This window comes from Protopterus annectens, chromosome 3.part0 (genome assembly GCF_019279795.1).
Source record: "Protopterus annectens isolate FY-2018-M chromosome 3.part0, PAN1.0, whole genome shotgun sequence".
NCBI classification, from domain to species: domain Eukaryota; kingdom Metazoa; phylum Chordata; order Ceratodontiformes; family Protopteridae; genus Protopterus; species Protopterus annectens.
This window is the reverse complement of record NC_056731.1, coordinates 1,122,831,412-1,122,855,751: the sequence shown is the minus strand read 5'-3', so window position 1 is coordinate 1,122,855,751 and position 24,340 is coordinate 1,122,831,412. Positions and strand designations below refer to the sequence as shown.

The 24,340-nt window shown below is 38.8% G+C and overlaps 1 protein-coding gene across 3 annotated transcripts in view; it reads left to right on the top strand.

The window, feature by feature from the left end:
* LAMA3 (laminin subunit alpha 3) overlaps positions 1 to 24,340 on the top strand; it is a 2,187,360-nt gene that overhangs the window by 1,303,933 nt on the left and 859,087 nt on the right. For all 3 annotated transcript variants that reach the window (XM_044065357.1, XM_044065355.1, XM_044065356.1), the window contains exon 23: positions 21,497 to 21,639. In XM_044065357.1, coding sequence (XP_043921292.1) covers positions 21,497 to 21,639 — 143 coding nt within the window. The remainder of the gene's footprint in view (positions 1 to 21,496; positions 21,640 to 24,340) is intronic.

Genomic DNA, 24,340 nt, shown 5'->3' with positions numbered 1-24,340 from the left:
GGTAGAGGACGGGTGTCAAGTATGCTCTAGGCAATGGCTGGTAGAGACAGGGGGGTGAAGTGTGCGCCAAATCTGCCAGCTAGCTACTTGGCAATTTCCTCAGGTTAAGTATGGGAGGTACCATCTACTATAAGTTCAGAACATAGTTGGGCATTCCCTTTTAAATTTCAGATGTAACTAAAGAATGCCTCATGATTATCCTTAGCAAGGGATGCTAATTTAGCTTTGTATCTAGCTTTAGAAGACTTTGCAAGATATCTGATTTGCTTGTCAAACTCTAGAGTGTATTCTTCTTCTGCTGAGTAAGTTCCCTCTTAGTCTTAGACATCAGTTTCTTCTTTTTGTTATATAGCCTGTTTATACTTGAAGTTCACCAGGATGGCCTATTTTTTTTGGCAGGACCTGCTTTTGATCTGGTCAGGTACAGCCGAGTTTATAGTGCTGTTTAGGTGGTTATACAGGGCATTTGTTTACTCCTCTGCATAAGATCATTGTTGGCTATGTTATCAGGGGGTTTGAAACTTTTTATACCCTTGCCTAGTAGGCTGTAGTTTGCTTTGGAGAAATTTTTCAGTTTTTTGCTCCTATGGGGGTGTCAGTTCTGATTGTTACTTCAAACGAGACAGATTTTTGGTTTGGCCATGTCAGAGAGGGCAACACACACTGGGTAGTGCAGTAAACCCCCATGTTGGTGAGTATGAAGTATAGGACAGTTGAGCCCCTTGTGGGGGGTGCAAACTAGCTGTTCCATGGCATTTGTATTGATAAAGTTCAGGAACCTCAGGGCAAGCATGTTTGTGCTCATGTATGTTGCCGAGTTGATGAAGGATAGTTGAAATCTCCCATGACCAAAGTATTTGGCAGTATAGTGAGGGATACTAAGTCCAGATAGGTGGTATGTGTCCCTTGGTTCATGGTGGGGGACCCATAGCTAGCAATAGGGTGCTTTATCTATAGTTAGTTGGACCTGGAGTAGCTGAAGGGAGTCATACTGTTTAACCAGTCTCAAAGTGTATTTGGCTTTAATGAAGATGGATACACCACCACCTTTGCTTCTTTCACACTTGTTTTGGGGTCTGAATGTGTGAAAGGCATTGTAGCCTTGCACAGCCGGGGTGCTCTCTACGGCCTTGAACCATGTCTCAGTGACTGCACAGACATTAGCATCTTCCAAGATGAGTAGTTCCTCCAGGGAGTGCAGCTTCCTGTTTAGGCTCCTAACATTAAGCAGCATAACCTTGAGTTTGTCTTGAGTGAAATTTTTATGTCAGAAATTTTCTTGTTTGGACATGACATAAAAAAGGCACTATGGGGGAGACAAGCACCTTTGCCAGTATCCAAAAACAGAGAGGAGACAAGTGAAGACCATCTCTGACAAAGCAGCATGGTCTGTCAACCATGTCTTCCCAGGATGACAGAAACTGGATCCCCCTGGATTGACACCAGAAGTTAAGCCAAATGTTGAAGTCAGTCATTTTTTATCTAGATTGTGGTATCATCTTGGGTGAAGGTAGAATGCTGCTTATAAGGACATACTTGCCTGGGACACAACCTGAGAGTTCAGTCATGTCTGTCTTCATATAGTCCAGAGAGGTACATCTCAAGTCATTCACTCGAACATGTACTATGACAGAGACATAACGGTAACTGTTGTTGAGTGACTTGAGTGTGTGTGTAATTTGACAGATCCTGGAACTTGACAGGAAGCTTACCGTGGCCTTCTCCTTGTCCAGCATGGTGAGGGGGACAGCTGTGTGTCTTACTATGGAGTCGCTATGACCAGGATATTTAGTTTTGAGGTGTTTTGCCTTATGGGCTTATTTACTGAGAAACTGGTGTGTGTGTTATGTGTAGTGGATTCTATTTGCTTTGCAGTGTGTACAAGTGGTTTGCACTTGGGAGGTCTGTGATCCTTTTGTAGGCTTCTGTTGAGTACCTGCAAGTATGTGGGTTTATGTGTTGTGACCTTGTTTTGTGAGAGGTGATGTGTGCATGTAATAACGGCCACACAGGTAAAAACATACTCTCCAAAGCTAAGAATACAGCATCCCTGAGACCAGATGACATTCCAGGCTGTATAGTACATGAACTATAAAATGAACTGGCACCTCACCTAAGTGACATGTTCAGTCATAGCCTCACCTCAGACTTTATGCCCACTGAGTGGTGCACAGCTACAGTTATCCCACTCCACAAGGGGGGATCCACCTTGGATACCGGGAACTACCACCTCATCAGTCTGATGAGCCTGATCTGCAAGACCATTGAACATATTGTCATGGAACTTATAAAAAGACATTGGCAACCTTCAAACACTGGACCCCATGCAGTTTGGTTTTGGAATGTCCATTCTTGTCTCCTGAATCTGATTGACTTCTGCGAATCAGTCTCCAGGGCCGTGGACAAGAGTAAGGTGGTCCACACAGCCTATCTGGACCTCACCAAGGCCTTCAACACCAGCCCCCACTCTGGAATCATAGATAAACTTACTAAGCTGGGCATTAATCCCTACGTCACTCAATGGGTTGCCAACTGGCTTACTGACAGAACCCACACTGTAAAAGTAGCCGACTCCAAATCCAGCTCCAGACAAGTGACAAGTGGAGTACCTCAGGGTTCAATTCTGGGACTGCTCTTTTTTGGAATCTACTTCTCTGAAGTACAGGCCAACACTAAGGGACTCTGGCTAACATATTTCGCAGATGCCTGCAAACTGGGAGCCATTATTGAATCCCCAAATTATCTGGATATTCTACAAAAGGACCTTACAGAAACAGATGCTTGGTGCCAGAGCCATGGGCTCAAGCTCAATGCCTGGAAATGTATAGTTATCCCCTTTGGGAAAACACATGTACCTGTGAATTACCACATAGGTGGCAGTACACTAAACACTGAAAGTGTGATGAGACTTTGGGACACAGGTGGACAGTGGTCTTACCTTCAATAACCACATTGCCACAACAGTTAGGAAATCCTTCTATGTGGCACACCACATCACTACGGGCTTTTCATCCAGAAAAAAGGAGGTCATTGTCCCACTGTACCCATCCCTCATTAGACCCATTGTATAATACAACGCCCCATTTGGTATGTACCTCTCAAGACAGCTGCAACAACTGGAAAGGCTGCAGAAATGCCTCACTAAAAGAATCACAGCCCTAAAGCAGATGCCCTATGCTGACAGTCTAAAAAAACTCCACCTATACTCTGTTGCATATCTTCTACTCAGAGGTGATCTCTGCTTAACATACAAGGCCATGTCAAACCCAGAGCTGTTGGACATACTACACTTAAAGAAATCCCAATCCCTCAGAGACACACGCTCCAGGGATCTAAACCTTGTCATCACAATGAACAAAACATGCTGGAGGGATAGATTGCTGACCCAGAGACTCCCCAGACTCTGGAATAGACTGCCCATACATGTCAAGCAGAGCACCTCTTTGGCCATCTTCAAAAGGAACCTTAATGATTGGATGGGAGATAGGAAATTCACCCTGGGGATCATGTTAGTCACCCTGCTAGACAGGGGTCCAGGGAAGTAAATACTGTGGGAAGAAATAGCCAGGGAATTGTTATGGCTAGGCTTGTATAGGCCCTAGGGCCGATAGCCTAGTACCATCCTATGAACCTATGAACCTGTAAACCTATGTGTTGACAACCTGTCTATTGTCCAGTTTGTTGTTACATGAGAGAATTGATTTCAATTCAAAGTTTAATTACATCTCACACATATTGTATTTGTTTGTTTTAGGAGAAAGTAGTTTTCGGTATACATGAGGCAATTACATCTCATGGACATGGAGAGATGTTTGGAAACTGACCATCCATTATGGCAGGTTTTTACTTTAATTACTACTTGGGAATGGGCCAATTTGCCTAGATTTTGCTCTAGGATTAAAAAAGGGGCTTAATCTATTGAAGGCTAGGCGTGAAAACTATGACAACACTTCTCAGTGTGCAACTGAGTTTCCCACAGTGCATCAGGGAAGCTTGGGAGGGTTCGCTAACAGATGTCTAGGAGAAAATTGTCTTTCAAGGCATTTGTGTCTGTACAGGCCACTACTTCTTTTTCTTTCAGCTGTAACCATTAGGGGTCACCACAGCAGATCATCTGTTTCCATTTCTACCTGTCTTCTGCATCTTGCTGTGTCACACCAACCACCTGCATGTCCTCTCTCACCACATCCATAAACCTTATCTTAGGCCTTTCTCTTTTCCTCTTACCTGGCAACTTCATCGTTAGCATCCTTTTCCCAATATACCCAGCATCCCTCCTCAGCACATGTCCAAACCAATGTAATCTTGCCTCTCTGGCTTTGTCTCCAAACCGTCCAACCTGGGCTGACCCTCTAATATACTTATTCCTAATCCTGTCTACCCTTGTCACACCCAGTGCAAATCTTAACATCTTTAACTCTGCCACATCCAGCTCTGACTCCTGCCTTTATGTCAATGCCACTGTCCCCAACCCATATAACATAACTGGTCTCACTATCCTCTTGTAGACCTTCTCTTTCACTCTTATTGGTACCCGTCTGTCACAAATCACTCCTGACACTCTTCTCCATCTTCTCCACCCTGCCTGTACTCTCTTCTTCACCTCTCTTCCACACTCGCCATTACTCTGAACCATTGATCCCAAGTATTTAAACTCGTCCACCTTCGCCAACTTTACTCCCTGCATCCTCACCATTCCTCTAATCATTCACACACATATATTGTCTTAGTCCTGCTGACCTTCATTCCTCTCCTCTCTAGAGCATATATCCACCTCTCCAGGGTCTCCTCAACCTGTTCCCTACTCTCACTACATATCACAATGTCATCTGCAAACATCATAGTCTACAGGGACTCCTCTCTGATCTCGTCTGTCAACCTGTCCATCACCACTGTAAATAAGAAAGGGCTCAGAGCTGATCCTTGATGTAATCCCACCTCCACCTTAAAAGCATCTCTCCCTCCCACTGCAGATCTAACCACTGTCACACTACCCTTGTACATATCCTGCACCACTCTTACATACTTCTCTGCCATTCCCGACTTCCTCATATAATACCACAACTCCTCTCTAGGTACCCTGTCATATGCTTTCTCTAAGTCCACAAAGACACAATGCAACTCCTTCTGCCCTTCTCTGTACTTCTCCATCAACACTCTCAGAGCAAATTTTGCATCTGTAGTGCTCTTTCCTGGCATGAAACCATACTGTTGATCACTAATCATCACCTCTCTTCTTAACCTAGCTTCTACTACTCTTTCCCATAATTCCATGCTGTGACTGGTCAGTTTTATCCCTCTGTAGTTACTACAGCTCTGCACATCACCTTTATTCTTAAAAATTCAGTACCAAAATACTTTTTCTCCACTCCTCAGGCATCCTCTCACTTTCCAAGATTTCATTAAACAATCTGGTTAAAAATTCCACTGCCATTTCTCCTAAACACCTCCAAGCTTCCACAGGTATGCCATCTGGACCAACAGCCTTTCCATTCTTCATTCTCTTCATAACTTCTTCCTCCTTGATAATCCGTTGCACTTCCTGATTTACTATCCCCACATCATCCAAACTTCTCTCTCTCATTCTCTTCCTTCATCAGCCCCTCAAAGTACTCTTTCCATCTGTTCAACATGCTCTCTTTGCTTGTGAGTACATTTCCCTCATTATCCTTTATCACCCTTACCTGCTGCACATCTTTCCTGTGTTTCTATACAGGACACTGCTGAATTACATTACATAGTGCACAACTTACGTGCTTAAAGACAGGTGAAGTTAAAACACATTTAAACTAAACTACTAATGAGGAGGCACACAATGAGCCTTCCTCCAGTAATCTCCAACTCAGATGAGGCTCAAACTACATACTTCTGCCACAAGGGTGCGAGCAGGGCCCTCCTAATGTAAGATGGCTAGAATAGTGTTCAAACTTAATAATACAGTATAGATTCAGCAGATCTGAATCTAGTCTATGCTATGTACTAGCTACTTAATGCAACAGAACAGCTTTTTTAAAGTGCAGAGAAGACAGTAAAAAGCAGACAAATGATAAAATATAGTCATCAAAGTGCAAAGGAAACTCACAATGTACTTATTTTTTTCATATTTAGCAGTGGATGCTTTAGATTTCAGCCGAATCTCTCCAGGCCACTGACAATATTCGCAAAACATTGAGTAGCTCTGATTAAAAGAGTGCAAACCTGCTCAAACTTGAAGCTTAAATACAGGCAAAATGAAACACTTTTAAGCTAAACTACCAATAGGGAAAGCACACAATGAGCTTTCCTCAGGTAATCTCCAACTCAGATGTGGTTCAGACTACACACTTCTGACACAACAGTGCAGGCAGAGCCCTGCAAATGCAAGGTGGCTGTAACAGTGCACAGTTGTAGCAATACAATCTAGATTCAGCAGATCTGAATCTAGTCTATGCTATGTAGTAGCTACTTAAGACAACAGAACAGCTTTTTTAAAGTGCAGAAATGTACAGAAAACTCAGCAAAATGATAAAATGCGGTCAGCAAAGTGCAAAGAAAACTCAAAAAGTACTTATTTTTTCAGTTTTAGCAGTGGATGCTTTGGATTTCAGCATACGTTCTGCAGACATCTGGCAAAAGTTGTCAAATGTTGGTGCTGCCCACGGCACAAACTGGGAGCTCTTCAGGCAGCTGTGAATACTGGGAGACTATGAAGAGTGTTTCCTATAGAGGATTTTAAACTGAAGAGGTCTGTTTATATACAAGGCACTGTGAACCGCATTTGCACATGAAAGACTTTTGCACAATTAATTCTTCAGGCCAATTATTTAAAAACACAATAAATAAAGGAAAAAAGAGTAAACAGTAAAAAAAAGCCATGAACTGTTGTCTGCTTAAAAATGAGATTTATGAACCATTTTATCTTTATAAAGGCAATGTAGATGTCATAGATGCTTTTCCTGCTGAGCTACAAAATACTGCAAAAGATTTTGGCTTTCAGAAATCCATGATTCATTAATGACAGGAAACATAATTTGTGGTTTGAGAATTAGTAAAATAAAGGACTTTCAAGATGGATTCACACATCAACAGGTTAATTTCAGCTTTCAGTGTATGGAAAAAGGAACCGTGTAAGCACTAGTAATTTTGCCAATTTGAGTAAAATTCCATTACTGCATTACTGACTAGTAAGCACACTGCTTGGATGCCAGCAATGAAGAATTTTAGAGAACCTTAAAAAAATCAACTAGACAAGGTAAAGAGGAAACACTGACTGAGAAGAATCCTGCAGCTGTTCAGCAAAACACAGTTCAAATTCCAGCTTTGGTACAAGAGATGACATCCAGTAATTTAGAGGAAAAGTAAATTAAATGTACTCAGAGATGATTAAAATAAATGAAACACTGAAGGAGTGTATCAACCCAAATAAAAAAGGGTGGAAAAAATAGAGGAAGCTTTAATTAGCTATTCAGATGAGCTGATAAAACTGCAAAAATCAGAGGATCAAATGAAGAAAAGGCTGGCTGAGTATGAAACTTCTCAAGAAGAGCTGTTTAAAAAATGGTAGAGTTAGAGGATATGGCACGCAGAGAAAACCTGGGATTTTCTGTTGTATCAGAGAAACAGGAAGGAACTGATTGTATTAATTTTATAAAAGCACAAATAGGCAACTGGACTGGTATTTCACAGCAGGGTTTGTTAGATTAAAGAGCATATCGTATGCATGCTACAAACCTGGCCATGAGAAAGCAGCAAAGACTGAATTAGTAAACATAAAATCATTCATATGGTTCATATATAATTACTAGGCTAATGACCTCAGTGGGCCTTTTCAAGCCTAGCCATGTTTTTCCAAAGTGAGACTCAAACCCTGTACATTGTGTCTCTAAGATAAACAATCTAATATTTATGCCAACAGGCAAACTAGCAGAAAGAGCTGATCCTGACAATACTATGACAGAAGGGCAAAGTATTAAAAATTGGAGATAGTAGAGTGTCTGTGGAACATGATTATCCACTGTACATCACTCATAAGAGAAGAAAATTTATCCCAGCAGTCAGGTAATGTCTAAGGGAAGGTGTGAGATTCAAGGTGATGCTGTATCCAGCTGTTTTTGGAATTTTTTCCCTGGAGGATCAAAGATATTTTTGATGCAGAACAAGGATAAAATGCAAACGTTTATCTAACAAAAAGCAAGCTATCAAAGAGAAGAATACTCTGCTTCTTATTCCAAGACTTTCCAGTGAAACCTGTTCCAGTGTTCCAAAGTAAAATGCTTGAAAAACAGAAAAAAAAGCACAAAAGTTAACTAGAAGAATCAGGAGTACCTTGGACTTGAACCAGAGTCTGGTATTGGGGGATGGAAATTTTACATGAATGCATATTTGCCTACATCTTTAGTGATAATGTAATAAAGGTGTTAAAAAAATGATAAAATAAAAGACAGTTACTACAACAAGCAGGTCTAACCTTATCATACATGAATATGTGACAAGCAAAAGAGCTGCTCAGACACGTATCAGCCAGGACAGAAAAAAGTTATAATACATACTTGGAAATCGAGACTAGAACCTATATATCAGAATTTTGTAATGGCAATAACATTTCGGGTATAGAGAGTAGAAATGTAGAATGCAAATCACCAGAAATGTATGCGCATGTGGCTACCTTGGTTATGCTGCAAAGATAAACAAGACTATACAGAGTGAATTATAAAGGTTAAAATTGGTTAAGACAAGATGGTGGTTGTGTCCACAAGATAAGGAAAGTTACAACATAAAAGTCATCATAATTGCACTTAGCTGAAGAAGGAATGCATTTTAAGTTTGAGTAGGATTGTTGAATAATGACTGCCAATATTGATGCTGTATTATTTTTATTTACTTTTATAAAAAGCAGCATTTGTAATGTTACCACACATTATATTATTATAATAACAACTTTGTTTACTCAAAATGTAAATATGTTCACTTAAGCAATAAAACTAATATAAAATAATTTTTGAAAAAGAAAAAAAGCTGTATATACATTGCGACAACAAAGTGTCCACAATGAAAAAAATAGCTCTGTGTACCTTCTGACAATAAAGTTTTCATATCTTTAGAAGCTAAGTAAGGTGCAACATTATTCAAGTCATTTTATTATCACTTCAGTTTTGAAATACTTCACTTGGATGTATATAGCCCTTCAGCAAACTTACTCCAAATGTATATAGCCCTGTAACAAACTTACTTTAATTGTATTTACTTCATGTCATACTATTGCTGTATATCTCCAGCAATGTGCTCATGCCAAATGCATTGGCTTTATGTTATGTGGTTCAACCACAAGGTTGTTATTGTATCTATTGTATGTTTTCTGTTTCTTGTTAGCTGTGGAGCTTTTATCCCTGGGCCTCCACTGAAAATGGGCTCTTTGGCCAAGAGGGCTACCCAAGTAAGCAAATGCAAATAAATAAAATAAATAAATAAATATTCATGCATGCAAAACAGAAGGGCATGTAGAAAGAACTCTGCTTATATCAACATGTGAGTAAAATTGATTGTTTTGTATTACACCCATCCGAATAAGCCTGTATGATGTTTCAATTAATGTTTTTCTAAATGTTTTTCAAAATGTCTACACAATTTGAAATTAAAGTCAACATTTAAGAAATTATTTGGTAATTAGAAAGACACATGGCTAGTAATTTTGTAGACTTTTTCTAAATGCATTAGCACTGATATTTTATAATTTTACTAATATTTAATTCTATTGTTTATGTCCTTTTTGAATGCTATAATTTGCCAGTTTACCTTTGCATTTTTGTATTATTATGTTACTGTATTTCTGCTTTGTTTATGGTTGATATTGATTTTCTATTTTAATAAAACATTTTCAAAATATTATGTTAATATTATCTGATCTGTGTCCAGATATAAATTATTGGTAATTATACAGTAAAGTCTCATTACCATTCAGAAATGAGCACTCTGACTGAAGAACCCAACCAGCATGCCTGTTGTAGATCAAGCATGTACATGTACCGATAGAAAAAAGTCCTGCCACTGAAGTACCATTCAGCAGACAGATTTTCTATTGGTATATGCTGAGGGGCAGAGCAACATATAAGAAAGATCAGGTGCATTATGCAAAGCTAAACAAACAGAAACCTACCTGAAGTTCCTTATATTTTTGCACTGTCCCTCATATTTTTTTCCTCGTTTATTTTGTTGTTAAACTCTTAAAAAATAAGCAGCAATGGAGATTCTGCTTTATCTGTCACTTCTCCAACATGAAAGAAGACTGAAGTGCCCTTATACAAATACATCATTTAAGAAAGGTAAGTATTTTCTTTTTTAAATAACATAATTGTATAATAACAATAATCCACTCCTGTTTGTGGGTATATCAAGTTTTACTTATGCACAATAGTGGATTATTGCTTAATATGTGAAATGTACTTAAATAAAGACTGCACACGTCTCATGCCATAAAAGTCCAGAAACAAGTCTTATAGTTGGTAGTCCATTTTGCAGAATGAGCTTTTCATTAATTGGCAAGATCTTTAACAGAGTGGCAACAGCAGAGAGCAATGCAATGGCCCATGCAGAAAAGTTGTGGTTTGGAATCTAATCTACCTTCAAACTTATTAAATTTCAAACTCTTCAACTTTTTGTGAGTCTGTAAATGCTCCTGTCCCACAAGGAACTGATCTGTTTTCTTACAAGATTATGGATGGTGTTAATAGCCCTGCCCTCTGTTGAAGCACAGTAGTATTTCGCAACTAATGGCACTACCCAGATATGCATATGTAGTCAGTGTATGTGGTTCACGCTGACTACAGAAACAAGGAGGCATTTTGGTAAGTACACCTCTTTACGGGAAAAATGTAACATACTTAAGACATAAGCATTAGAAGAGAGTTACTACCAGGATAAGGTACCTTAGACATCAGCCTTTTTCTTGATTCACAGAGACAAACATAAATGAGTTTGATTTGCATACATAACATGTAAAGGACCCTGAAGTTATGCAAATACTATTTAATAGCACCATGGATAAGTAGACTTCGAAGTATTGGAAAGTAAATGAAGCAGCTGAAAATAAGGTAAAAATAATTTGTTTTGGTGTCATTTTAGTGCTTTTGCATACACACACAAACTATTGAAGGGATCTCTGGGAGAAATCATCTAATCTCCATAAGGTGAATATCTATATTGAATTCTCTAGATGAAATATATACCACATGGCACACAAGCTCTGTAGCTATCTCATTAGCATTTAAATGTATTTGTGACTCGTATTTTACAGCCATTTAGTGGTGACCTGGCACTGGTTAACATAGAGGCACCTAAAGTTAAAAATCTACATTTTTATCATTCATAGAAAAGATCCTTGTTTCCACTTTTCCCTCAGACCCCACTTGAGGACATTTGCATTTCCTCATTTCCTACTTCAGGATGCTTATGATATGTTTTTGGACACACTACTCTGTATTTAAAGAAGCTGGCCTAATTAATTCACACTGTCAAAGGCCAGGAAAGTAGCCCAAGTGATGTGGAATAGTTCATGTTACAGACTTCAAGCTGACTTTCCAATTTCACAGCTGAATTTTGGCACTCATTGGCACTTTTCAGTTTAGTATACATTATGTTGTGCACATCTGTGAATGTTTATAATGTTACAATGCCTCGTGACATGAGTGAGTATATTTATGGAAGATCATCACCAAAGGGACCAAAGAGGATAAAAAGTAAAAAAAAAAAAGCTCAACTAGGCATTGTACATCAGCAAATAACACAGTTGTATGCACAGGTGACATGACACAGTAGGAAAGGTCAGACACCAATTAAACTCAAAATTCCTTGTGTGTGTTTCTTTATCTTTGTCTCTTCTATTCACTCTTGTTTCTTCAGAATACTCAATACTCAAAGTCCACTAATACTGTCAAAAACAAAAATTACAAAATAGAAGGAACTAATAATATTCGAGGACTAGAACATGGAAGTATATTTCATTTTCTATATCAGGGATTTGCTTGTAAATGCATTTAGGTGAAGAAGAAAAAATAACATTCATTATAAGCAAGTCTGTTTCTTTTATTAAATCATATTTGAATTTGCAAAATAAAAAAGCTGGAAGTAGTGAATAAAAAACAGGGTCATGAATTTTAATACTGTCAGTGGGCAGCTCCAAAGAGTAGGCTGTTTTGAAGAAACACTTTAGAGGACAGACAAAAGCACTGTCATATCAGAATATGAATATACAGTAAGTATGCTCACAAAAATGTAGTTATAAGGATCCACTTCTCAATATCTAACTCAAAATTTACAGCTGAGTTCCATTACGTATGAGTCAACCCTATGTATCTAGCCTGCTAGCTTATAGATTTCATTTTAGTTTGCACTACACTACCAGAAAACTGGGTTTAGGCACAGATCTAGGCCTCTGGATTGCTAGCTAGGATGAGTAAGACTAAGCTGGCTTTGAGCCATTCTTTTTCCAGGAGAGAGGACTTTTGTGGCAGCCACAGTGGGATTGATTTCTGCTGGAGGTTGGAGTTATAAATTTCATTTATTTGTTAAATGGGTAAGTGAACTGGACCATACAGTCAATAGTAAATAGCATATACAGATGTACAATTTAGTTATGTCGGTCAACCAGCACATTTTTTGAGGATGGGAGATTGAGAAAACCCTCACAATCATGGAGAAAAATGCCAGATGGACAGTGAGAACAGGATGGGACTAAAACATAGGTCATGGAGCTGTGAGGCATATATCTTACCATTAAGCCATCATTCATGTATTTATGCTTTCTTGATGGAGTACAAATTAAAATGAAGGATAGGGTTCCAGCTTGTTGGTCTTTGCTAAGCTGACCATTGATCAACATCTATAAAAGACCTGCTTGATTCCTGACTAGTACCTGACCATCACACTAAGGGTTCTGCCAAAAAACTTTTAAGACTGCAATCCTAAAATGAGGAAGTTCCAGTCATGGGACACACCGAAGGATGCTCATTTATATAATGAAATACTGGAGATGGTAGGATACATGCAACTAGGTGAGAGTGGTTGGTCTATATTATAAGAGTGAAAGTGCATATGTGCGACTACATAAAAGTTGGCACATAATGCATGAAGTCTAACAATAGCAAACGGCCACGTAAGCAAATTTTTCCCTAGGGAAAAAAGTTACGCGGCCATTCGTTAAAAACAAAATAATTTAACATCATTAACAGGTGGGAGGCTGCACCCCGTCACCCCCCAATGTGGAGGGCTCTGCCACCCATACCCCCCTAACTAAATATGCCAACTCCGAGATCACACTATAGGGAAGGAAAGGGCAACTCCGTGAAGTTGGCCAACTATCTCCTTGCCCTATGACATATTCATCGAATCACTTAAATGTGATTCGATGAATATGTGTCGCTGTTGCCATATTCGCTCAGAAACATTTTCGTGCTTCTAATATAGACCTGAGTGGTGTGTATCTATGACAAACCAAGCCCATTTCTGACCTGGTAACAGGTGAGCCTGGACTATTTTCAGGAGGACAAAATCTCACTTAATCTAAAGATAGCCTGCTGTCTAGTAAGTTTAGATGCATTTTTTATCATGAGTGCATTCAGCTTATAATTTTGTGGAACTGTGTCTTATTTCATATATTTGTAAATTTATTTCTGAGAATTCAGACTCAAAGCTTTCTGCTAATGTTTCACTTTGTAGTAGATAGAGCAATAATAAATAATCTATCTCTGAAAATACTGACAATTGCTTTTGTTAAAAAAGTAGCATAATGCAGAGATTGAATGAAAACTGGTTCTCATCTTAGTTGCCTTCTATGTAGAGTTTGAATGTTCTTATTTTTGTCAAGGTCTGGAGTTTATTCACACATTCCAAAGACACACTGCCAGTGGACTAACAATGCTATACTGGCCATGTGTGTGTGTGTGTGTGTGTGTGTGTGTGTGTGTGTGTGTGTGTGTGTGTGTGTGTGTGTGTGTGTGTGTGTGTGTAAATGTATATTCCAAGTAATAGGCTAACATCTCATTGCAGGATGGTTTCTGCATTGTGCCTGCCATTTACTTGCATGAGCTGTGACCTTGAGACCCTAGATTATATAAGATGGGTATAGAAAGTGGATCAAAGAGTCAGTAAATGCAGAGTTGTATAGTGACTGGTACAATATTATCTAATTTATAAGGGCTTGAACAACAGTAAAAGGTTCACTCTGCTCCAAATACAGTTATTCAGCTTTGGTTCAGATAAACCTGTACCATGTTCTTCCTGTGAAATAGCTACAATGACAATTATCAGTAATAATGCTGTACTAGAATGTTTGCTAAGTGTCATTCACCCCAAGATTACAAAAATAGTACAGCTGGAGGTGCAGCCTGAAATCTGAAGTGTGTCAGATTTCATGGTATGTGGGTCACCTGTGTCTGAGCAAGGTTTTGTTAATAAAAGCCCTTGCAATATAGTTGTATACCAAAACAGTTAACAGAAAGTTCATTGTTCATGTTAGTTCATACATATGACTGTGACTACAGTATAGTATCACTCCCAGGATTTGTGATCAGGCCTGCTACCATATTAAACAGTACCATGATGCTCCATATCAAATGGTACCATGATGCACTATATCAAACGGTACCATGATACACCGTATCAAACGGCACCATGATGCACCATATCAAATGGTACCATGATGCACCATATCAAATGGTACCATGATGCACCATATTAAATGGTACCATGATGCACCATACCAAATGGTACCATGATGCACCATATCAAATGGTACCATGATGCACCATATCAAACGGTACCATGATGCACCATATTAAACGGTACCATGATGCACCATATCAAACGGTACCATGATGCACCATATCAAACGGTACCATGATGCACCATATCAAACGGTACCATGATGCACCATATCAAATAGTACCATGATGCACCATATCAATCGGTACCATGATGCAGTAGTTAATGCTGTGTGTCAGCCCTTGGATTCAGGATTTGATCTAGGCTTCCGGAGACTGTCTGGGTTGGCGCTGCATCCCCATCTCTGCAGGAGTTTCCAGGAACTCTGTCTTCTTCCCATATTCCACAGATGTTCTGCTTAGCTTAATTAGTGTCTTTGATACATTATTCATCATCATTGGTTTGTATTGTGAAGCCCTTCTCCTTGGGGATCCCCTATAAATAAGTCTTTGGTTCAGTGGAATTAACCCATCTAATAGAAATAAAAAAAAATTAAAAATCTTTTAAAAATCACATCTGAATGTGTCAGCCACTTTCTTGGCTATGGTTCAAAATATGCATGTGGAAAACTACTATTCTCATCTGAAAACATTTGTATTAGCTTAAAAACTCTGCTGTAGTCATCATACATTTTCATAGCAAAAATGCTTTCAAACGGCTTTCACACTGGTGTAAGTATGATACAAATGCATCAATATCCAACAAGGTGGACCTTTTAGCCAAGTTTTCTGTTGCTCAGAAAGGTCACCCTTTGGGTCCTGTGATGAAATGTGGTGGCAGGGTAACCCACCCAAGAGTAAGTGTATTTTGAGATTTGACATGGATAAATTATTCCTACCAACTCCTTTATAGACTACCATACTCAATGCTGCATGTCCACTATGTGTCAGTCACCCTGAAATCATTCAAGTGGTTCATCAGCAGGACATATTTTCCTTTATGACTCTGAGTATGAAGGAATATGTAGAACCTGATGACTTTTTGACCATATTTCTAGAATTCTCAAATCTTTTGAGAATGGGAGTAAATTAATGAAATAACAGCATGACCTTTCTCTTTAGTTTTCACTGTCATTACAGTTAGCAGCTATAGTTAGCTTTCATTTGAGACAGATTTTAAAACACCATAATGCAGAAAAAATCAAATTATTCTCGACCAGAAATTACTGAAATTTCCAAATCTTATATCATGGCAACTGTTTGAGATGTGACTCTGAAAATGAGCATTTGTTGCCTGTGTTTTAAATGGAGCATATGAGTGCTTTTCAAAGACAGCTTCTGGAACATTTTCTGATGTCCTTTGCTATTTACACATAATAGTTTGCATCTTCTGTTGGCTTTAGTGGAGTCTTTCCTCCATGCACTATTATGACTGAACCAGAGCTGAATCATGGTCAAATGGTCAAATGTAATGGATCAGCCACCACCACCCCCCCCCCCCCCCAGCAATTGCAGTATCCTATTACCTGGTTTTGCCTTCCCAGTTACCATAAACACTGTTCAAGCCTGCCAATGTCCATACTATTTTCTTACTTCTGCAGTGATTATAGATATTTGGATTTCATTTAAAACTTTGATTTCAAATTTTATAGCACAGACACTGACGGCCATTTGCTAAACAAAATAAAACAGTCTGACTTTGAGCGGAGACTTAGTATGAGCAACAATAAAATTCTCCGCCCTTGAAAACTTACATGCACCAAAACGATATTGAAACCCACATTAATTGAAAATACATCTGGCCAGGGGCATATTAAGTGTACCTTGGCCCAGGCTGTTTTCAAACCAAGGAGCCCCTCACACATTTTTAGGACCATGTGTAAAAATGCATGTGTTCTTTGATTCACAAGTTACTAGACATCTTATCCAAAGGACGACACACTCAGGAGTGCATAACCCCCTTTCTGCTGCAGTGCAGTGCCAGCAATCAATCTACCTAGTGTGGAATGGAACCCACAGCCTTCTGCATCAAAAGTATGGTTGCTACCTGTTGCATCACTGACTGTGTACCACAAAACTATGAAACTCTGACTGACATTGATAGACTGTAATCTTCAGAGCTTTACAATAAGTAAATAAAAGAGACTTGACAGTTGGTGTGGCGATTTAAGTCTCTTGCCTCTGAATAATTAAGTTTCAGGGTCTGACTCTGAGCAAAGTCACCTAACTTGACACACACACACACACACACACACACACACACACACACACACACACACACACACAAAACATGTTTCTCCTGGAACAATACTGTTACCTGCAATCCTCTGACAGTATATATATATATATATATATATATATATATATATATATATATATATGTGTGTGTGTGTGTGGTGTTTGTGTTTTTTATCTGTATATCTAATACATATATATATATATATATATATATATATATATATATATATATATATATATATATATACAGATCAGTCTCCAGCCATGCCAGGCCACCAGCCAGCACTGGGCCCTAGGCAGCTGTTGACTAGTGCTGAATTTGGAACTTCTTATTGGCCACACTTGAAACTTACAAGGATGCTTCCTGTCCAGCACACAGTATGACTCTGTGTGGTCCATTGTTATTCAAATTCCCATACCTGGAACTCACACTGTCTCTTGTAAATAAATACATTTTAGAAAACTGTAGCTATCTGCTGTTTCTAGCCACCTACTGAAAACAAAGATGTTGAATTTTAAAGTTGCCTGGTCAGACTCATTGGACTCATCTTCCAGATTTCTCATTCTTATCTGGATCTCTGCAGCATCTCATTAAATTGTCACTGTTCTCCATTTCTTGTGTGAAAATTGTTTACAGCAATCCGCTCACAAAGAAAGGGACACCACAAATCCTTACTTTGTATTACCCTATTTCTCTTCTTTCTCCACTATCAAAAATGCTAGAGAGGCATGTCTTTTCCCACCTTTCCTCTTACTTAAGCTCAGATGGCTTCCTTAACCTGCAGCAATATAGATTTAGGAAGAAGAGTCATAGAACTGGAACTGTCCCACTTTCTCTCAGAAACAATATCAGAACACAGGTAATGGTAACCTAACTGGAGTTCCATTTATAACTCTCAATAGTATTTGATGCAGTCCACCACTTCAAAGTTTTGTTTGAGTTTTTTTGAAGACTCTCACCTGTCTCATATGAATGAATGAGGAGCTGACTGCCCCCTCATTTCTTCCATGTCCATAAAATCAGCTCCTTCTTCCATCCTTAACATTGGCTTTTGGCATTCCTGAAAGTACTGCTCCAGGGCCACTCCTATTTACTGTTTTATAACTGCTACAGGAATCTCTCTGCCTAGTTATTCTAGTATTTATACTAATAACATAGTCATTTAGTCAGCCAACAAGTCTCCCATCAATATTAGGAATATATCATTCAGTAACCTTGGCAAGTTTTATGCTTGGTTTAACCTTGGAACTCTTCCTTAAACATGAAGAACTATGTCACTAGCATGGTCAAACATTTCTTTTTAATCACTGATTTTGGACACCATCTTCTCAGTGAGGATTCATCCATCACACAGTAAGGCACCGCAGGTATCCCAGCTTCTGCACTGACCTTCAGCTAATCCTCTCAGTCTAAATGAAGAACTTTGTTAGCTAGACTAAAGGGACCAGATGGCAAGTGCTTTAACACCTCCCACTTTTTAATTCCTGAAGAAAAGCAAAGGAACCTTAGCTAAAGGCCCCTGTATATCACTTTTGAATAAGGTTTGACATTGATCACCAGTGTTTATTTTCCAAGAGCAGACGATTGCAGGTGATCCATTTAACCATCTATTTTCTAAACTACTTGTCCTGGTGAAGTTTGCAGTGATAGAGAAGTTAGCAGTGTAGACCAAACTTCCTCATACCCGGCAACAGTCTCCATCTCCTTCTGTGGGATTCCCAGCTGTTCCTAGGCAAGCCGATTGATATAACCTGTCCAACACTTCTGAAGCTGCTTTGGTTACTCTTTCTGTGAAGCTGTACCTGCTGCATGTGTCAAAGGAGACCAGAGGCATTCTCCAAAAGCACCTACACTGCTTCAACTAACTCCTCTCAGCTTGGAGTTGCAGTAGGTGTAGACTGAGATTCTCTTAGATTGCCAAGCTTCTCATCTTATCACAGAGAATGAGCCCAGTGACTCTGCAAAGCATCCTCATTTCTACTGCTCGCATCCATAGCCTCATCTTTTTTGTCAGTACCCAAAGCTTGTGACCACAGAAAGTGAGGATATAGACTGAAAGGTAAATTGAGAGGTTAGTGCTATGATTCCATTATTAGTTCTCCACCCCAGTCCAGTACAACTACTGCTACTATTGCAGTAATCAGCCAGTCAGTCTACTGATTCCATGTGCTATCACTCATAAGCAAGACTATGAGATAAAAAAAAAAAATTTTTGAAAGCACACCCTCTTAAACATAAGTAGTTATATACTACTTTATAATTAGTTTTTGTTTTTAACATACCATTTGTTTTTAAAATGTCTTTTATAAAAGTTTCTGAGATTTTTCCCTCTCTTTTTTAGTCTTCTATTAAATTATTAGCTCGGTTAATTGGTTAATGATATTAAGCTGCGATGGTAAGCTACTATTTAAATGAACGTCTTTAGCAAGTACAATTGTCTGAAGAAGCGACCTGTGTCGTGAAAGCGCTTACCTCTGCTTTTTTGTTGTTTTATTAAAGTTTCTGCTCTGTAAGTCTACGTGCAGTTTATATTTCTACTCAAGACTATGAGATACCTTAACTCCTTCATCTGAGTTATGTCCTTTTTGTCACTTGTAGCAGTCAGACGACTCTTTTCTGTGAGGATCCATGACTTGATGTAGACAGGAAACATTGCATCAGAATTCAAAAATATGAAGTAGGAATCTGTGGGAACAGGCTACACTTTTTGACATCCACAGTACATTTGTTCTCATTGCAACCCTTATAATGCTGAGGATATAAGTTACTCCTTGCAGGCTTCATCTTATAGGGCCTAATATGAACTCCTTATAAAATGTTAGGCTTATGAAAAGTTATCCTGTTCTAAAGATAGCAGCCTTTGAACCAAATTGCTGCTCTGTGTGACAGCTGCTAAACTTCTGTATGGGATGCCACAAGCTCCAGCACCTCAGTGAGAAATAAGTCCTTTATAGTGTCAAAATTCTGTCTAGACTTCCATTTACATTCAGGTTGTGGTAGACTTCACTACACAGCAACACAGCTTATAGCATTATACAGTGACATCACCCTATGTGACACCCCCTGAAAGCACTTCTCCCAACTGTTGTACAGTATGACAGTCTGTTCAAAAGTTCCTTTAGTTATAGTGGGGATTTTTTCCTGACAGATTTTGATTTTATTTCATTGAGGATGTCATTTTGTTTTTTTCTGTAATTCATTTTTTGGGATAGTGGGAGTCTTGTCATTTTTAGGGGTGTTGTAATGATGCATTTGTATGATTGTCACAGTGCAAGCACTGGAAATTGAGTCACTTCCCACAAAACCCCATTACACAACATAAAATGTTGAACGAGCACGGCATCTATTTCTTATCCTTGTTACTGTTGAAACTGCAATGATGAACATTAACTGTCCCCGTGGAGTGTTTCAAGGATTTGGACTTGGAATAGTTTCTGGAATGCTGAATACTGTACTATTAGCTGCAGTACTTCCCTCACTAAGCTCGCAACATGCCCTGCATGGAGCAAGGTAATATCACTGTACCCATTACATGGCCCACATTAATTAGGACAAATGGCATGTGTTGCTCACTACTAGAGTTGCTATGAATAATATGAGGGCGTAGGCCTTTCTTAGGTGTATGAACTACTTGGTACTGTATGTCTAACACCACACAGTCCTTACAAGCAGTAATTCTGTTTCAACAAATAGAGAGATTCTTGTTAAAATGTCATGAATACACCAGTTAGGATTTATGCAACAGCATAAACATTTGCTATTACTTAAAGCCTAATATAATAGCATAAAAGTACAGAAATTGACCTGCAGTAATGTTTACCTCCTTAACTGGGTACTGTTTCCTTTGCCATTTGTTCTGACAGCCAGGCAGCCTCCATAATGGAGCATTTATCAGCCCACATTTCGCACTGCCACCTAGATGCAGCTGGTTACAGGCCATGTACAGTATCACATCTCTCCTACTCCAATGCTTGTACCACATTCAATGTAAATTCTACACTTTCCTTTTTACATACCCGTGACTTCAGATTGAGAGGAATTGGGAGGGCTTATGGCACTAAGTAGCAGTGTTGTTATGTTGTGGTAATTTGCTTGCAGCGTAAGTACATCCCTGTGTCTATGTGATGGAGGTAAAGCAAATGTAATGGAAAATGCACTGTTAGGCAGACCAGGGAGCACCATCACTTCCATACTTTATAAGTGATCCCTTAACTGCTGCACTAATGAAGTTTTTGCCAACAGTTTGTATTTAGCATGCCATATAGATTCAAAATGATTATTTGTAAGGGAGCACTACCTGTTGCTTAATAACATTTCATACATTTTTATTAAACTGGCAAGTTTTATTCAATTTGGTATGTTGCTGGCAGTGAAGTCTTGCAGAAAGTGCAGTGCTTGGATGCTATCTGTTCACTGCTGCCTTGCTAAACATTTTAGTATTTGCCTGGTAGACAGAAGCTAATTAAGCTGCCTGAATCAATAGCAACAGCAGTGTTTCTTGTTATTCTTTTATAAAATTAGGTGCACTGCTTGGGGAAAACCACTTCCTACACTTAAATGATGCTTAATGTGTTTTGTTTCTCAGCAACACTGCAGACCAAGTATATTTCATTCCCACCAAGTAAGAAACCAGCATTTGTTACAGTCCCTGGAGGTGGCTTTGCAGATCCATTTGCACTCACACCTGGAAAATGGATTGTCAGCATTGTGGCGGAAGGGGTTCTCTTGGTAAGTCATTCAGCTAACATGCATAAAAGTGAATGTTTTCAGAAGCAGATGTGTTATGCATTCATTTTAGATTAAACAAAATGTGTGAGAACTCTAGCACATGACAGCAACCTTGACCTATATCTGGTAGTAAGAGACATGTGGGGCTTTGCATATGTTAACAGCAACTGCTGTCGGCAACTGTTTCAACAAACAAACTATACAAGCGGGTCTAGTAAATCTTAGTTTCATTACCTATGCATGTCAAATGCATGCTTAATGGAACTTTTACTTGTTGCATTTATTTAACGTTCTGTTTTCAGAAGTAAATATCCAACTCTGTTAATTTGTTTCATCTTGTAAGAAAATCCTCTGTTGTCCTCAAATTGACAACAGGTTGACAGCATTCTATGGTTCAGGCAGTTTTTTTTTCTGTATTTATTTATTAACTGGGTAAGGGAACTTCTCCTTTTCAGTCCCTTTTCAGCAATGATCACAGACACAGGCAAGACGAAATACAACATCCGTGCGGACAATTTAGTGTAGTCTGTCAACCAGCATTTTTTTTAAAGAGGAAGGAGGAAACTAGACTACCTGGAGAAAACCCACACAGACATGGAGAGAACATGCAAAACTTGACATACTCAGTAACTGGAGGTCAGGCTTAAACCCTAGACCCCCTGGATAATAAGACAGACCCCCTGGATCATAAGACAGAAGTTTTTCTATTAAGCCGTCAGTGGCAGAGCAGTATATGGACATAAGGTTTACTTGTTATACCCTGGAAGACCACAAGGGCTACAAATCAAGAAGTTGTTTGCATGATTTAGAGTCTAGAATTCAAATAAAATGATTACAATTAGGCTTATAATATTCTGATGCACGTATACAGAGGGAAGGGGATGAAATCCCACACTGGTCTTTACAGAACTCACAAATCCCATATTCTTATTCTGTACCCAACTGTTTGTTTTATTTAACAATGCACTGTTTGTTTTATTTAACAATGCAAGAATCCTCGACTGGTTTTAACTTTTTGGCAGAGTTTCAGGGGTCAATAAAAACATCCTTAACTGGCACAGATTTATGTTAAGCCCCTTATCTTGAAAGCTGCAATTTCCTGCACATGAGAGGCCACTGGTTGGGCTACACAATCTACTAGTGAAATATCTATTGTGAGAACATGCAGTGGGTTTGGTAAAAAAGCAGTTAATATTGAGGTTGATGAGGTGATAGGGAGCTAACATCACTAGAAATTCTGTGAGAGTATGGTGACTGCATAACTACTGATTATACCTCATTGTCCAGTGAAGCACCCTCATCAGATATTGATGTACAAAATAGTGGAGGTGATAGCCACCATGAGGCCTAACAGGGATGGAGGATTTGAGCCATTCCCCATCTCTGTATCCTTACCCTGGATGCTGGTGCCATGACTTTCTAGATTCTTTCTGCAAACAGGAATGTTATATATTCACAGAAAGGAGTTCCTTCATATGAATATGATCCCTTAAAGGCCTACAACCATAAGATTATGCCAGTAAAGATTGCTTCAAGGGGCCCCTTGACTGGGCCAACAGTAAACAGAATTCCAAGTAAGGTCACTTCAACACATCTGTCACAATGACAAACTGCATGATAAAGGCTATGGTTTCACCTCAAATACCAAAAGGCACCATATTATACTAAAAGTGGTGATTTCCCAAAGACACTAAAGGAATGTCATGTGAAGACAACTGACCATTTATTTATTTATTATTTATTTATTGGCATTTGTTTACCAGGAAATTCCACTGGGCCAAAATAACCCATTTTCAATGAAGGCCTGGGGAGAAAAGCTCCACAAATATAGTTTAATAGTACATAAAATTCAAAAATGGATAGTAGATACAGGCAGTATTTGCAAAACAAACAGTACTGTACAAAAACAGAATAGAAAGCAAATAAGCATAAGATACATACAGATTAATGGAATTTAGAGATACATACTAACCAAATAGTCATATTATTTATTATACATCTAGAGGTAATATAGTGATTAAGCAGCAATGTAGAAATATTTACAATGACTTTGCAATATTTACAAGGTACTGTAAGAGTATAAACCAGCACAGTGGTACAGGGCAGAATGGAACTGATTTATTAACGGATAGAAGGGCAGGATGTATAGTAAGGGAAGACTAGATAAATTATATGTGTTATTAAGTAGTGATGAAGGAAGATCTGAAGAGGTGAGGAATTAAATTAAGGTGAATATGACTTAAGGTGTGGGAGTCAGGTTACAGATGGATGTGAGTTGAGACATCTGCAATGCCATAGGGTAACAGTATCTTGACAAAAGTCATACTGCATGTTCAATGACATCATTCAGGTACCCTGCAAAAGCAAAGACATGTTCTCATGTCCCATGTTTAGGGTTAGCACACATGAGTAAGATGGGATGGTGTGTCTGCGGAGGGGTCTCCAACCATGGTCATGTCTACTAACACTAACTATAACCGTATCCCTGTCCTTAACCCTGACATTACACATTAGATCATTGATAGCCATTTGCCTAATAGTACTACTTTGTAGACAGAGTAAAGTTAGTGGTCTGTTGGTTTTATGTATTTATATATTTTGTTTGCTTTTTTTCTTTTGTTACTGGTCAAAAAAAGATCCTATTTGTTTCATTTTGTAATTAGTTACTGGTCACAAAAGGATCCTGTTTCTATCATTTTCT